Source organism: Hylaeus volcanicus, chromosome 5, assembly GCF_026283585.1.
Source record: "Hylaeus volcanicus isolate JK05 chromosome 5, UHH_iyHylVolc1.0_haploid, whole genome shotgun sequence".
Lineage (NCBI taxonomy): Eukaryota > Metazoa > Arthropoda > Insecta > Hymenoptera > Colletidae > Hylaeus > Hylaeus volcanicus.
In genome coordinates, this window is record NC_071980.1 from 3827769 (window position 1) to 3843693 (window position 15925).

At 43.1% G+C, this 15925-nt stretch overlaps 1 protein-coding gene across 4 annotated transcripts in view; it reads right to left on the reverse strand.

Annotated features, from left to right (window-relative positions):
- Positions 1–15278, reverse strand: part of LOC128877316 (probable Na(+)/H(+) antiporter nhx-9) — a 28275-nt gene extending 12997 nt beyond the window's left edge. The window contains exons 1-7 of one of the 4 annotated variants that reach the window (XM_054124510.1): positions 14259–15275; positions 12914–14194; positions 10943–11206; positions 8904–9100; positions 8220–8476; positions 2574–2791; positions 861–1063 (exon numbers count right to left, since the gene is read on the reverse strand). In XM_054124510.1, coding sequence (XP_053980485.1) covers positions 861–1063; positions 2574–2791; positions 8220–8476; positions 8904–9100; positions 10943–11206; positions 12914–13412 — 1638 coding nt within the window. In that variant the 5' untranslated portion in view covers positions 13413–14194; positions 14259–15275. Of the gene's footprint in view, positions 1–860; positions 1064–2573; positions 2792–8219; positions 8477–8903; positions 9101–10942; positions 11207–12913 lie in introns of all 4 variants that reach the window. The other 3 variants (XR_008457227.1, XM_054124511.1, XM_054124512.1) reach the window with 3 other exon arrangements.
- Positions 15279–15925: the final 647 nt, after the last annotated feature.

Genomic DNA, 15925 nt, shown 5'->3' on the forward strand with positions numbered 1-15925 from the left:
ACCTTGGATAGTTATTGATTTGTTATTTATAATTCATGGAGAACGACAGCAGATTCACCTGATGTGTTTTGTTCCTGTTTCCGCCGTGGAAAACAACCGAGCAATTTATCACAATTCTCTGACTTCTGCGTCGGTTTTAAAGATATCAGAGTTGCAAACTCTTTCGTATAGAACAGTAATTTAAACTTATAAAAATAATATAGAATAAGTCTCATTAAAAGATTCACAGTGGTAACAAAAATACGATTCCTAGATAGTCCGCATGCATGGAAATAAATAGTGGATTGCTTCGCGAGTGAAAAATTATTACTTTTTCAATTATTTAATTACAGTGTCCCGGTTTTTTGAGATCTAAAAATGTTATAGGTTCATCATACGATGAACTGGAATCTTCAAATACTCTTGGCACCCAAGTAACTGACACTGTCACACCGCGAATGAGATCAACCCCATTTTGTTTGCTGGCGTCTGTTGCACACATAAAAAGTTTCATTTCGAAGCTTATTATATGTTTCATTCATAATAAAAAATTCATTTCCTTCGGGTATACAGTATTGTCGTAAAGAATTCGTAAGGATACTTCCTCTACTTTGTCATGAAATTGGCGTCACCTCTTGAGGGTTACAGTTGGATGTACAAAAAAAAGCTCGGCTTCGGTTTATTTGTATATCTAAATTCAGACATTCTGCATTACATACCTTTGATATTAAAAATTCTCCAAAATTGAACTGATTTTTGAGTGTCAGCGTGCCCTTTAACTCTCAGCAGTGGCAGTTGCTTGTAAAACGCGAGACTATCTATTTGCTGGGGTAATGCTACAATACATGCGCTCTTTTTCTATATTTTGGTTATCGTTTTACCTGTATGAACACGGTGAAGTAGATAACAGCGATGGTGGTGGTGACGAACATCGGTTGCAATGGCACGTGTCTGGGGTCAATCAGTAGAACCAGAGCAAAAGCAACCGCGCCTCTTAAGCCTCCGTAAGACATCACGAACTTCTCCACTTTGTCCAGCCTGTGTAGTCGGAATTGATTCGCCACAGCTGTCAGAACGATCACGCCTGCAAATTCCATTTCGATCCCTTGATTAGTGCTCGCAGCGTTGACATGTGCGCTGATTACGCAGCCGCCATGAATTTTTAAGCGTTCTTGCCGATACAATTTAGTGGTAAACTCGCGTGAAATCCAGCCATTCTTAGCATCGTATAAGTAATTAAGCTCGTACCGTGTTCCGATTCTCCATTTTGGAGTCCAATTCTTCAATTAAAAGTTCATGGTTTGTATGTAATTGGTCAGTTATTTATAAATAGATAGTTACGGGATGATGTTGGTGAACAACTTTGGTCGCTAGCCGCTTAATAAAATGCTAACGTTAAAGGTTTAATAGTATTACAAATAACTGTTTGATCCAGAATGGAAAAGAATTATTCAATGGCGTGTATTATGCCAAGTGTGACTGTCTCGTGTTCGTACTATTTTCGCGTTACATGCGCTCGTATACGTGAATCGCGTGAGCTTGTACCATGCATGGCGGTGAAATTGAATTATACTGGTATAGATATGCATCGGAATTTTGCAATCGTAGTTCTTAGTCCTTAAATAGAGTCATTTGCGCTTTGGAGGGAAATATTTGCAAATGTAATATTCGGTTGTCACTGTTTCTTGATCCGTCATAGTTGATTTTTGTGAATGTTAATACAATTCAAAGATTTGCATTGCGTACCTTAGGTTAGCGCAACCATTGTATTCTAATAAGGGACTAGCAGCTTTGGTCGAAAGCGTTAATTAAATTTACGATGCTCGGGAGGGTTGAAGCTCACGCGTGTTTGGCTCGCATAAGCGCGAATTAACGAAACTATTGGCTAGCGATAAACTGTCGATTGGAACGGGAAGCCGTAAGCTCGCGACAGTAAGCTCTGATGTAAACTGATGGTTGTAGAAGGAGGTAGACGAATCTTGTTAAGAGTCTTCGAAGATTCTGTAACTTAAGCGGGGGATTCGCTAAGTCCGAACTTCTTCGGGGATTATGAGTACTCTTCTATCTTTTCCTCGCGAACAGCCGTTTGTCTCGATGTTTTGAAACAGGATATACAAACAAGAGAGATTTCGCCATTCCTTTAAGGATTATGAGCGTCCCTGCTTCGTTAATTTAGAAGATAGTTAACGATTTTACTTGAAACGAGTAGTACAGAATAGAAAGCTGTAGTTGTTCGCGCATAAACAAATTCAAAGAAGCTTGAAAAACACCCGAAAATATTCCTAAAAACGTCAAAAGTGTCGAAAAAGAGCCAAAAGTCACGGAACGATCCTGACCGCGTCCTTGCGGCGCTAAAGACCGTTCAAGAAACGATACTCTTGGCGCAAATCTCGTAACTGGTAAGTGACGCACGATAAGCGGTGATCGGTTTAGCTTAAGGCTCTTATCTCCGTTGATACCATTAGCAACTCTAGAGTCGTACGAATCGACGTGGTTATTGCGCGACCACCGACCCAGTCGCTCGATACATCGACTTGCGAGGCGATTACTCGACGTTTTCAAAGTCGGTGTTCCATGATCGACCTTGAACTTACCGAGGATTCGATAGATGGAACAGAAGACTATGGTCATGAGGACGAACCATGTGTTCCAGTTGTGAGCGTTGTTCACCGTCGCCACCCCCAGGAACATGAATATGATCGTCTCGGAGCCGCTGGACAGCATCTTCATCGTGTACTTGACGGTAGTGTGGGACTTGTGTGATATGTTGGCCTCCACGTAATTCTTCATGGTGATCCCGCAGAAGGTGATCCTGGCGATAAAGAGGTCACGGCTAATGGGGATAAGGGAAATCCCGCTGGCTGGTCGGGGAAACTCCAAGTATCGATCGAGCTGGAGGCTCGTTTCCTAAACGCCGTCGAAATTAATTCGGACGTACGATCCGGGACGGTCGGCGTTTACGGAATCGATGTTCTCGATGGTAGGGACGGTGACGTGGTTTTGGGGTTACCGCTAGGGATGGGATCGACTTCGTCAAGCGTTCGTTGGCGAGTCACTCGCGACACTGAACTCTGGTAAGCTTCGCGAGGTCGAATACTGTTCGTTAAAAATGATTGTCTCAACCACTGTGTATTTAGACATTCTTGATCATTTGATGGGGAATTATTTGGAAAAAGAGACTTTCTCTGTTCACGAAAGAAATTGTAGCTTTCAGATCTAAACTGTAACGAAATGTGTGTTACAGTCGTAGGAGGAGTTACAGTACAGTTTTCGATTATTATAGCAAATTGCAATATCGTCTCTTACAGGATTTTAAGGAAGTTTCAGAATGGAGTGTTCTCGCGAGGTGCTCTATCCCATCGCTAGTTACGACACGAATCTCGTCGAATAGTTCTCGAGGGTGAAAATTTCTTTGCGCTGGCACGCGAGAAACGTACGTCTCTTTTGTGTTGTTACGTTTACTCGAGTTAGTTCGAGGTTCCTTTTTCGAAACACGTCCGTGTCTTCTGGCGTAAGGAAGACATAAATTCATTGCGTGTTTTCGTTGTATACACAGGGTGGCTCGTAGAAAATAAGCTAGAAATGTCGAATAAAATTTTTCCGAATGAGATTTGTCCAATTGATTTAGAATTACGCTCTTCTATACTTTGGCTCGTTTGATCGAGTATGAACCAGGAAGACCGCGACTCTAGTTAGGTAGCTATAAATTATTAGTGCCTCTCTCGGAGGACTTGTAGTATCTTCCTTCTATTGATTCTCAATAACCTACGGATGCAACCCCATTTAATCCTATCCGATCATTGAGTATCATTGGCGATACGAAATCTACGTGATCAATGTGTACAATACGTAATGATGGTAAGCCTCGGCGGCCATTTTCGTTAAGATTAGGCTCATATTGCAATGATCCTGCATGACGCGGAGGAAATTAAAAAAATCAAAGGAACTTTGTATTGCGATTAGGAATTTCTGCTTTTACGCAAAAATCGTTTCTATCCTTTGAGCTCATTTTTCGCCCTATGTAGACTAAGCATCTTTTTTACCTTGTTTAGTGAATACTGTGCTTCTAAGTAAGTGGTTCCTAACCCCTCAACCTCTTGGAGAGTCTAGCGAAATCTACGCCTCTTAACCTATAAACCTAATCCTTGGAGAAAAAATATAATTAAATGCATGGAATAAAGTACGTTACGTACCTAGTTTTACATTAATTGCGCTAAAGAAATATTTTGAGCAAGAAAATTGATTATTAATTCGAAAATTTTACGCCATAATAACTTTAGATATTAAAACGTGGTGCAGTTAACAGACAATTTAGAGTGTAGAAGCTACGAATTTCTTGGCCAATGGAGGTAAATTAAAATATGTTAAGTGTATTAAAAGAGTGGAAAGATCTCCTTTAATCTCAAGGTTTGCTTCATCCACGTCCTGAGAACGTTTTGAAATGAAAAGCGCGTTTATCTGGAAGATTGATATCAGAGTAATTTAAAAGTTGCTAAAGAGACAAATAGGGTCTCCAAGAAAGGACAACAAGTACTCGGCGCAGGACTCGTTAGAGCTAAATAAACAGAACTTTGTACGAATTAGAACTTTAGAACTTCGCAACATCTGAACCAACCAAGTTATTTACACAGTCGAATGGGGAACAGCTTGAACGTCATAAACTTCAATTTTAAATCAAAGATTCCATTATTATTTCCATTATTATTTCTATTATTGTCGACTTTCACCGTCGACGAACAACGCACAAGATTAGAATCACTTTGTTATTTTAACGGGCGACGATCGCTCCAGTTCCGCTACCTTTCTGTGTTAAGGGAACGTGACTTCATTTCTTCCACTTGAAAACTTGCTCGACGCGCGAGAGATGCGAAATATTGGAAACTCTGTGTTGCACTGTCCATTACTACTTCGTTGTTGTCGAAGAAACGATGAATTATGCATAAGGCGGAGGCGCGGTGCCTCTGATCGGGGAACTTAACGTGCAAAGTTCTCGTTCGACAACTACCCGGTGCGGTTCGAAGGTGAGTTGATGAAAATATGAGGAACTCGGAGGTTCAAGTGGTGGAAATTTTCAACTTTTATAACTTCGCGGGGAATAAATTTTGAGGGATCGAGGTGTCGTAAGTTCATAACGGAAAACTCCGAGATATCGAACTGTCATAAGTTCGCCAAGCAGTTCTGAAATAGCGAAGCGGTGGGATTTCGCGACAAAAAATTTCGTGAAATCGGAGACTCTTCGATCGACGCTAATGAACACTCGTTGCGCAGTTATTTCAACAAAATTTCAAGAATTTGCAAGAATTCAAGAATTTTCTTAAAAAAAAAAAAAAAAAAATAATTCAAAAGTTTCAAGAATTTTTGTCACGATTCTAAAAGATTTCAAACAATTTATTTTTCTCCCCTCTTCGTAACATATGTGGAGGTTTATTTAATCATAATTATCAAAGCGTATCGAATTTGTTGAGTATTATAAATAATGCATCTGGTAGGACGAAGACAACGTCCAAATATAAAATATTGATACAAAGTTATACAATTGCATCGAGATAGTTGCATTTGAAATCCGACTATTTGTCGGCCAAACAGGGCCGTGCACCCTTGTTTAATCGTATAGATAAAAATCGACCGAATCGACCAAGAACGAGCGATTACGGGGCAAGCATATTTGAACAGTTATTACATAGACCGTACTTGGCGTTCGCGATCGATCATCGTTGGTACGACTCCGTTGGAGAACGTGTAAATAATAGACTTGACGAGAATCCCGCAGCAATTGTAAGTTAAGAGTCCCGCAGCTAGGTGTTCAATTATATCGATGAAGCCGAGATTAGCCGCGGTCGTTGCAACAAATTATCGAGTAATTAATAACCATGAACGGAAACAAAGGGAAATAGCTTTTCGTTGAGGTTTTCGCCTACCTGACACCAGCGTTGCTGAGAGAGATTTAATATTAAAACTGCATACAAAATTTCGCCATTCTTGGTAGTCGTAATTGATCGCGGTAGCGAGTAATTAGCGAACGTTAGATGGTGATTAAAATGCACGTCGATCAATCGTCGCGGTCTCTATTGCATGAGAACACGCACCTTTGGATAAATACGTGCGATAAATCGCGTGAGAAGCAGAGACTCGGTCCTGGAATTTATTGCCGCATATAATTGAGGGCGTCAAGGAACGTGCCCTTGCTCGTTTAATAAATCCCTCGCTGACGTAATAGACACGTGCATTGCGTTCGACTTTATTTCTGCAAATGAGAGAAAATACCCTCCACCAGAGAGCTAACTGCCTGCATATATATTACTTTTTTTGCATTGGGTTGCGACTTAATTATCTGACGTTTTACCAGTTAAATTTGAATAACAGATTTATCGTGAGAAATAATTCGGAAGATTAAATTATCACCATCATTTCCAAAATATCATGTCCTTTGTTTTTTGACGGTATTTCGTTCTCCTTTTTTCTTTTCATTACTATTTTACAAAATTCGATTTTATCAGACAATCAATGTCAGAATGTGCCAGTGATGTGTCAATACCCGGGACTGTACGCTTTATTATCATACGTAATACACGTAACATCACGCATTTAAAAATGTTATCCGACTCTCGGCGAGAAGAACGAATATTTCTTTGGCGATAAGAGAAATAAAACGAGACAAAATTTCGTTATTTGTTTAAAGGAAAAACGACAAATAATTATGCTCCAATTTTTTAATTAAAGCGATCGTCTCTTTCCCGAATTCTTGATAAAATGCAACATAACGCATCAAATATACATCGGTTTGATATTAAACATTCCAGAAATTTTCACGAGCAGTGAATTAAGTTAAAAATTCATTAGAGATCGGAACGCTGACAATTTCAATTTTGCAAGAATTCTTATCGACTATTTTCCCTTAGTTAAACTTTAAGAGAGAAGTTTCTGTTTAGCAATATTCTTCTGCGACGGGTTACAAATTATAATCCCGTACGAGGTACCGGTAATTCAGCTATTCTTGCATAAAACGCCACGTGACACGAGATTGCGCGAACCAAAATATTACTGTTCTTGATAACAGAATATATATATATATATGTTCATCTACCTCGAGCTCGTGCAAATTCTTCCGCAGATTATTCAGTCATAAATAAACTATTCTTGATTACACACATTACTTTCCTTAACTTTAGGACCGGTATTTCCGGGAAAACTGAAAAATTACTTTGCACGTTCGATCTTCGTCTAACAGTGGTGTGTACGCAACACGTGACTCCAGCCACGTGACGTTTCTCTGGTCAAATATCGACATCTACATTAATCAGACCTTTCCGACCAGGAATATTCGAAGAACACTCTACGTGCCACGGTATACAAAGTTTTGAATTTGTTTCTTCAATTCAACGGTGTCCAAACAGTTTGGATCAATCCATTAAAGAAGTATAAAGTGACTTTGAACTAAAATTACAAGAAACGAGCGTTCTCTTTGTTACTACTAGATGTTAAATAAACAGCGATGAAGTTATCCGTGTTTCCTCGTACCTCTGATTGTTCAGAAACTATTTTATACCTCACCTCGAGATACTCTATGTACACAACTCAACAATGAATCGTTTTGTCGCACATAGAAGATAGTTTTATTTAAGATCACGAGAGAACACGCAGTTTCAAACTTGCTAACGAAAATGTATGATCATACTGATTCATTTAGATAGTGGAAAATTCTAACAATAAGTTTTATCAGCCGGAGAGTATGCGCCAGCAAGTTTCTAAGCAAGTTCGCTAAACATATATTAATTTTAGAACACATTCAACGAGACTCGTTTGCTCCTTTCGTCGTGATCTATAAACCCCGAAAGGACCTCTGGAGCTTTCCTAAATTCTCAATTAAACAAAAATTCACCTACTGTATCGTGGTTTCGCTTTTGAGGAAACCAGACCATGCTACTTTACGCGAGCAACTTGGTATATCTAAAATTATATTGGTGGTATATTTTCCTACTCTCCGAGAATGTATTTGCTCTCCTTCGAGCAATCGTAACTATCATTTCGACTCGATGAATTGTTTCGAAACAGACAAACATTGATCCTTGCGTTTACTCTCGCAAGTTCCTCTGTTGATACGGGAGTCAATGGATTAAGCGACTTCATTTCCACTTGTGCTCCCCGTACGGAGGACTCTTTACTCGTTGGAAGAGCCTCGAGGATCATTAATGCACCAATGATTACTCGTTTGGTAAACGAACCAGAGGGGATCTACTTACGCCAGTATACTCGACATGTGAAAGATCTCAGCATTCAGGTAGGCCAGGTACGCCATGACGAATATGAAGATGGGCTCGATGACGCGGACCTGGTGGGTAAACCTCGTGACGAAACCAGTCGCGAAGCCCCATATGACGCCTATTATTGTACCACCTATAGCCACGACGAAGAACGACGCCAGTCCTGACAGTACATCCGTATAAATGATCCTCGAAGGTCCCATTTCCGTATAAGCCTCGAACATGTGGTACAGCACCTGCGTATCATTAAAGAACAGCCAATTGCCATTTAATCAGCCAATTTGAACGAACGTCATGGATGGTGAAACGGCTGAAGATATATCCAGCCATAAGCGGAACGCGAAGAACTGCCAAGGCTGTATTAACAGCACTTTGCTACGTTCGTGTCATCCTTTTATATTTGCAACGTGACGAGATCGCATTTTAAAGCAGTGTTTTATTTTGTTATTAGAATGCAAATGTAGACCAACAAAAAAGACTTATAGGTTTTCATTCGATCGTTATAAAAGCAGTGTCAACATTCGGACCAACGGAACCTGCACTCCTTTCAGAATCGATCCTTTCAGCTACGAGTATTAAATGGAATGCATTGAAATTATAGATTCTCGTGAAAGGATGTTTACTCTAATTAAGTTCCTTATGTTGTGGAGAAATGGTACTTACGACGGTGACTGCGTCGTTTAGAAGACTCTCTCCGAATACCACGATGTACAGGATCTCGTTTACGTGGATTTCCTCGAAGACGGCTAACACGGCGACGGGATCGACGGCGCTGATCAACGCGGAGAAGAGGAACATGTCCAGTATCGGTGTTTCGCAGCCGAACAAACCGCTTTTACCCAACACCCATAGAGATGCGCCTGGCAACAATCCGCGGTAATGAAAAATATCGATTTTCTTGATTGCAAATTTCCTACATCGCCACAATTAAATAATTAGAGTAGATAGGAGTTGAACAATGAAGAATCAAAGGGCAAGTCTTGGTATTTTGTGTTTGAGAATTTGAGGATTCTTTATTATTTTTCTTCAATTCAAAGCATAACGAGACAAAATTTATCCTAATGATATATATTCAATTTTTCAATGACACTTTTGCAGGGCGTATGTTTTTATTTGACGCTTTCAACCGATTACTGTTATCTAATAACACATTATCTAGTTTCTGTATGAAAATAGATCTAAAACAGTTCGACATTGGGACGATAAGCATATCTATTGGAAAAGTGTCGAGACTAAATTGGAATGTCTGGTTGTCAAAGCTCAAAGACAGATAATAAAATAAACGAAATATCGTAGTTAATACTTTCCATATGAATAATGGCAACGGATAATTTTCCTCGTAAAAAAATCATTAGCACGACGATAGCAATTCTTCGACGACGACCTCGAGAAACGAGGTCGGCAATTTTTAAATCGCCTGCCGTCGCAAATTTTCACCGAAGAACATTCATCGTTAATAATAACGAAAGCAGGTTGTCGGTTCTCCGAATCTCGTAGTGCGGTCTTTAATTATCGCAGACATCATCGGTTTTGACGAAATTGTCGGTGTCGTAACCAGAACGAGCGTTTCTTGAACAGAAACTGCGTGGGTCACTCGACGTTTCCATTTTTGATGAATTTAGAACGCGTTTCTGCTCATGATTATGAAACGGTTACGTCAACTTCTATTTTGAGGCTTTTATTACAAAATTAAGTGCATCAACAAAATATATTATACACCCCGAAAAAACGAAAATAAATTTGGACAATCGAGTAAATAGCAAATATAAACATAAAAATATAAAATGTTTCCTATCTCCGTTTCCGTGATATAAACGCTAATACTTCCTAACGCCGTCGTTGGTTTGCCTGTGTTGGCACCAAAGTGTAACAGTGGAAAATGTACATTCGGCTTGGCGCCGTGTGTATTTTAAAACGCGCAGAGAATTTCGAACCGTTGGCAAATTGACAGCGAGAGAAGATGTAATTTTGAAAATCGTAACGTAGTGCCCATGACAGTGAAATCAAAATTTCCCTTCTTCTACTCGGGGCTTTAATTCAAGTTTGTTGGAACGTTTAACGGTCGCCAACAAAATAATAATATTTAGATGATAGTTGTAAAAAGGATTACAAATATGCACGGGTATCAACGATCATTTTAAATAGATCACAAAATTAAATATTTTCGTTTTCCCGAGAAGGATCGGAAAACCTTGTGTTCAAGCTTCGTACTCTACTACGGAGGAATAGAGTGCTTGGGATGATATTGTTAGCTGCTAAATCAATATTCCACGCATCTCGAAATGCCACCATCGCGGGGGCGAAATGCCTCCGGATCCAGCCTTGCTTTTTATTTTAATTCAAAACGAAATTTACCCCGGTGACAAAACGGAAGCGTTTACACCTGGAGGGGAAACGTTGCTGGACCCGCGTTAACAAGTTAAAGTTTGCACATCCGGTTTAGAATCGCCCCGTATACCTCGCGTACCGTATATAACTCGCGCGCACGTCAAGCACCGAGCAAACAAAAGAAAGGAAGAAAAAACATGAAAAAGGTGTAAACAGCAGAAAACGGGCCAGCGCGGACGGTGTTATTCCAGGAAACAAAACGGATTAAAAAACGGAAAAAAGAAAGGAAGAAAATAAAAGAGAGGGATGGAACGTCAGGTCGCATGTCGTCGTAGCACCGACACCGTTTCGTTTTTATCCGTTTTATTACTGACCTATCGACATGGTGTTGAATATAGTCCCGACAACGGCGAAGAGGAGTATAGTCCCCAGGTGGTCGAAGAACAGACGGTTAGGCATGAAGTAGCCGGCGTCCAGGATTATGGGGGGCAGCATGTACAGGAAGAACGTGTCCGGGGTGAGCGGCGACACGTGGACGCTGCTCGCCTGGAACAGTAAGACACCGACGACGACGCCCACGACGATCAGCAAACAGGACTCGGGAAAGATCTTGCTGAGCCTTGGCGTCATGTGGAAGCCTGCACGTACAATTGTACCTTAACCCTCTCCGTTTACAGTAGGAAGGAAAACAAACACCGGAAGAGCACGCGTGACCGTGGAACGCGGGATCTGTTGGCTGAAAACCGTGCGACAAACATCACGGAAGTTGATTCACGCTGTTCCGTCGAGAAACTGTTCCTTGAGACCTCCCGAAAAGAAACCTAGATAGAAATGTGGATGGATAGCGAGAGTAGGTTCGCATAAAACCCGTCGATTGACGAGGAAGATACGGTTGTCAGTCTTCGCAAAGGGTTGATAAACGTTTTCTGACAGCGGATCTATTTTTTGTTTTCCAGGATGATTACAAAGGAGATTCGAAACGTTGATACGATTAAGTTTGTTATGTATTGTATTCCATTCACGGGACGTTTCGATGAACAGTTAATTACTCCAGGAACAGTGTGATTCCGTTTGTAGACAGATCAAACTTCATTAGACGCTCAAGGCTACGGAGTCGCCATTCCTACTATTCTCTTTAGTTACCAACACCATTCCAATTCTCTCAAGCATTCCAAGTCTTTCAGATAGGGAAGCAACACAGTGCGAAGTTAAAGTGCCCGGCGTGTTTAACAGCAGGGTCACTGGCCTTGAGTATCCTATCCAGTTTGACCTGAATATACATGTATCGAGACACGTGGTGCAAGTGGCAGAGTTCCTTAGCATAAAGATAAATTCAAAATGTGGAATAAACTCTGTTCATACGAGACTTTGTTTCCGAGAGAATCTAGACCAAAAATGTATTTACATGTATTGTAGAAAGAGAGAGCGAGAGAGAGAGATATTATTAATATCAAAGGTGTTGAGTTCATTTTTGCTTAGTCACAAGTCTCACACAAACTGTCAAGAAACTTTGGACTAAATACGATTCCAAATTTCTCTCTACAATTACGTCTGGTTACGTTTGTGTTTACAAACATTAGCTCTGTTATGCTTCTATCACCATCTGTTGTGACTTCCCAATGGTAGAATGGGTTGATGACGTGTACTCCATCAATTGAAACGCCATACGCACGTCTGTAGTAGTGTGGACATGCTTTGTGCCGCCAAGTGTACTCCTCGGAGGTAAACATCTCAGCTCGACGCGGTGCATGTGTACTCAACGAATTTCGAAACTCGATTTTCTCGAAAACGAAGCCACACGCGAGGAAATTTCATTCTACACTTTCGACTTATAGCTATACGTTTGAAACACTTCGGCTAGCTTGTATCGCCATATGGCCGCTTGCAGAGCCATAATGAGACGAATGGAGGGGCATAGAAAACAATGGAAAAGGGGTTGTACAAATGTCTACTATATTCATCTTTCTTTCCAAGTTACAATCTTGTTTATGCATAAGTGATTGTAGCAAACTATTTACATACAATACTCGATAACCTCTTGATATCTCCCAACCTTGTTGACCAGTTTGCAATATGAATAATTCGTTATTTTATTATAAACACTTGATATTTCTGCGACTTTCTATACTCTAAAAAAGTAATAACAAATAAAATCAAATACATGTACAATCCTTTCCATCGTTTTCGTGTCCTCCAAAAGCTAAGCTAGTCTCCATACGCCAAGCTGCAACTTGCATTCTCACGGATTGAGACAGCCAACCACACCGAATACCAACGAAATCATGATCTAAACGGTTATCGAGGTCAAGTCGACGCGTTCCAACCGAATTCCTAGCGTTCCCTACCTATTTTTGCGATGCTAGCGAAGAAGATCCATATGCCGATCACGAACGGCGTCTCCACGCGATGGAACTCCACCGAGACGATTTTGTATTCTGGTTTAGGATGAAGAGGTGTCTTCGCTCCTTCTTCGGACGAGTGGGAAGCTAGATGGGACTCAATGGGGTGGTTGGTGTCGTCTTTCCCAGCCGACAAGCTTCGAAAAGACACGTCGCGGTCGTCTGGCAGAGACCCATCAACGGGCCCCATTGGACCGAAACTCTTTCCTGGATAGGGTTCCCTCAGGTCACGGGGAAACTCGTGTTCGTCGACTATCGGGCCGTGCATCGCATAATCGTCGATGGGTATGCGTTTCTCTGGCTGCATATGCTCGGGGACAGCCTCGTAGAATCTCGCCAATCCTGCTTGGCTGCATTTGGGCCAGCAGAGGGCGAGCAGGGTGAGGAGGATCATCGAGGGGACTGCACGTGGAGCCATGTTGACGTTGCGCGTTGACGACGGCATGGACGCTGCTGGCGATGGTCGCCAGCGCTCGTCCACCGACTCTGAGTCACTCGCTCTACCATCAGAAGGGGATGCCCAGCCACGAGGAACCTGCAGGGTTCGTGGCTCCCGCTGTTTACGCCCACTAGGGGTGCTTCGAGGCACCCTACGTCTCCTAGCTCTGGCTCCGCGATCGTTCTTAGATTCACACGAGGCGTAGTCTCGAGTGGAGTTAATTAGACGACGCCTTTATTGCTTAGCGGAGGCTCAAGGAGTCACACCTCGCTGGAAGACGATCGTTTCGGGATTATTCTCGATAAAGAGGCTAGCCGTCGATTTCAGCGCCAGAGCAAGCGTTCATCGAAGCCGGAGCTTTAAGTTTCAAGGGGTTTGAGCGGTAACTTCCGAGGGGTTCGAGCTTCAATTATCAAGGGTGTCACTTATTGTTTCGCGTGTCGGAACGATCCTCCTGCTCGTATCGTTCGAGCTGAACGCCTACGGACACTGGACAACTGTAGCGTGGAACTAAAACTTGCGATAGGAACTAAAACTTTCTGCACCCTCCGGTTTCAGCCTGTCGATAACGGTGACGTTTCTTTGCTTCAACCGCTCTCGGATTCCCAGCTATCGATTCTCGTACATGCCAGGAATCCCTGCTTGCACGGCCAACCTCCCGTCGACTGGTTCTCTTCGATCTTTTTCCAACGGTCGCCGCCGGCGTTCTATATCCGTATCTCGCTGGCCTTTTTCGGTCAGCACCTGGACCGACAGTGTCGACGAACCCTCCACGGAGTAGCGAACACCTACGCGCGGGCAACGTAATTCGCGATGGTAGACTCGCTCGATGACATTTGTTTTGGTACTCACCTAGCCTTCACTGAGGTCGCTTGGAGCGTGGCCCGCGTTTATCGGACGGTTATCGACTAGCGAATCCTCTTTGTACGCAGATGCAACAGAATCAAGCACCGCTGAGCCCCTGAGGTCTTGGTCTGGACCTCTGGTGCCCAGAGATCTTGTTTACACGAACAAACAAACAGAGGTATTTCATGAATGCTTTGCGCAGCTAGAAAATGTCCACTTCAGGGGTCGACATCGATAACCACTTGCTTCACCCCACACACTTGCACCACCTTTTTAAGAGGATCACGCTCTCATGTGCTTCGCTTTCGTTTCTTCTGACCCTGCGCGTGGAAGGATTTGTAACTGCACGAATCCTCGTGCCGTAAAGAATTTAAGAGAATCTCATGATACCTGTACAATCTACAGAGTTTAGATCAAATCTAGAAGCGTCTGTCACTAGAGGCATTGAACGCACCTGGGGAACGATCGACCCACCAGACTTTTGTTCACTTTTATTCAGAATCAGCCATTTATGATATTCCGACGACGATATCTCTCACAGGAGGACGTTCCTTAACGAATTGCAATTGGAGCAGTCCAACGATGGCAGTCGCGTCGATTCGGAGCGACGCGACGAATCTTCGGTTCAGGTTCGGAGCAGGCGAGACTCTCGGGTGTTTATACAGCCGCTGGGCGATGTACGAGTCTTCTGGATCCACAGAACGACTTAGACACTGTCGGGACGAGGTAACATCGAGACCGGGGCATCGTGGAGGTGCATTCCCAGGTACACCAACGCTTCGATCGACCGTCACGGCGGCACTGCGCGACTTAAATCACCGACGCGCTGCCCACGGGTTCGCTGGCTATGCCGACGACGGCGACGACGACGACGGACACCATTGCCACGGCTAAGGGCACGGAACACCGCTGCCAAAAACGTGTATAGCTCTCTACGAGGCTATCCATGACGTCGCTACTGATAGTCCCGATAGCTGCGCGCGGCGATTACACGCTTCCACCAACTGTACTCCGTTTTCCTTCTTCTGTTTGCGTCCCTCTTCGATGCACGGTTGGTTCTCTCTACGTGTCTCTCTCTCTGGCCTCCCCTTCCGTCATCGCGTACCTTCCAGACAGCTGATCGTTGCAGGAACCCGCGCAAGCGTCGCGACGCCTCGATATAGTAACGCGCGGCGTCGCTGGGCGTGCTGGCACGCGTCGCCTCCGGGATTGTTGTTGAGAGTTTCGCCACTGGAGGCAGCCTGTCGCGCGCGGCATCCAGGTGTACTAGTGAATTGCGACGAAATTGGGTTTCCACGGTGGTTGCTGGGTGATCGATCACAATGGGCAACGAAGGGACGGTAGAAAACCGCGATACGCTAGAGATACTCTGGATCCTCGATGCGCGACCGAGATCGGAGTCTTCTTCCATCTTGGTCTGGCCTTTTAGGATTGTGTTGCGCGAAGAATGCCTTTATTTCCCGTTTCCGTTCCGTTCGGTGAATTCGAAATTTTCGAGGGTATTCCGGAGGTCATAGACGAGGTCGAGTAGCTCGTCTATAGAGGGGCCACGGAATCCCGGTCGGAGGGCGACCTTAAACTGCGCGTCACGACGCAGGATCTCGGAGACACCTTTGTCCCTGACCTTGTCACTGTTGCGCTGGCGAAATGCTCGCCTCGTGGAGCCTCTATGA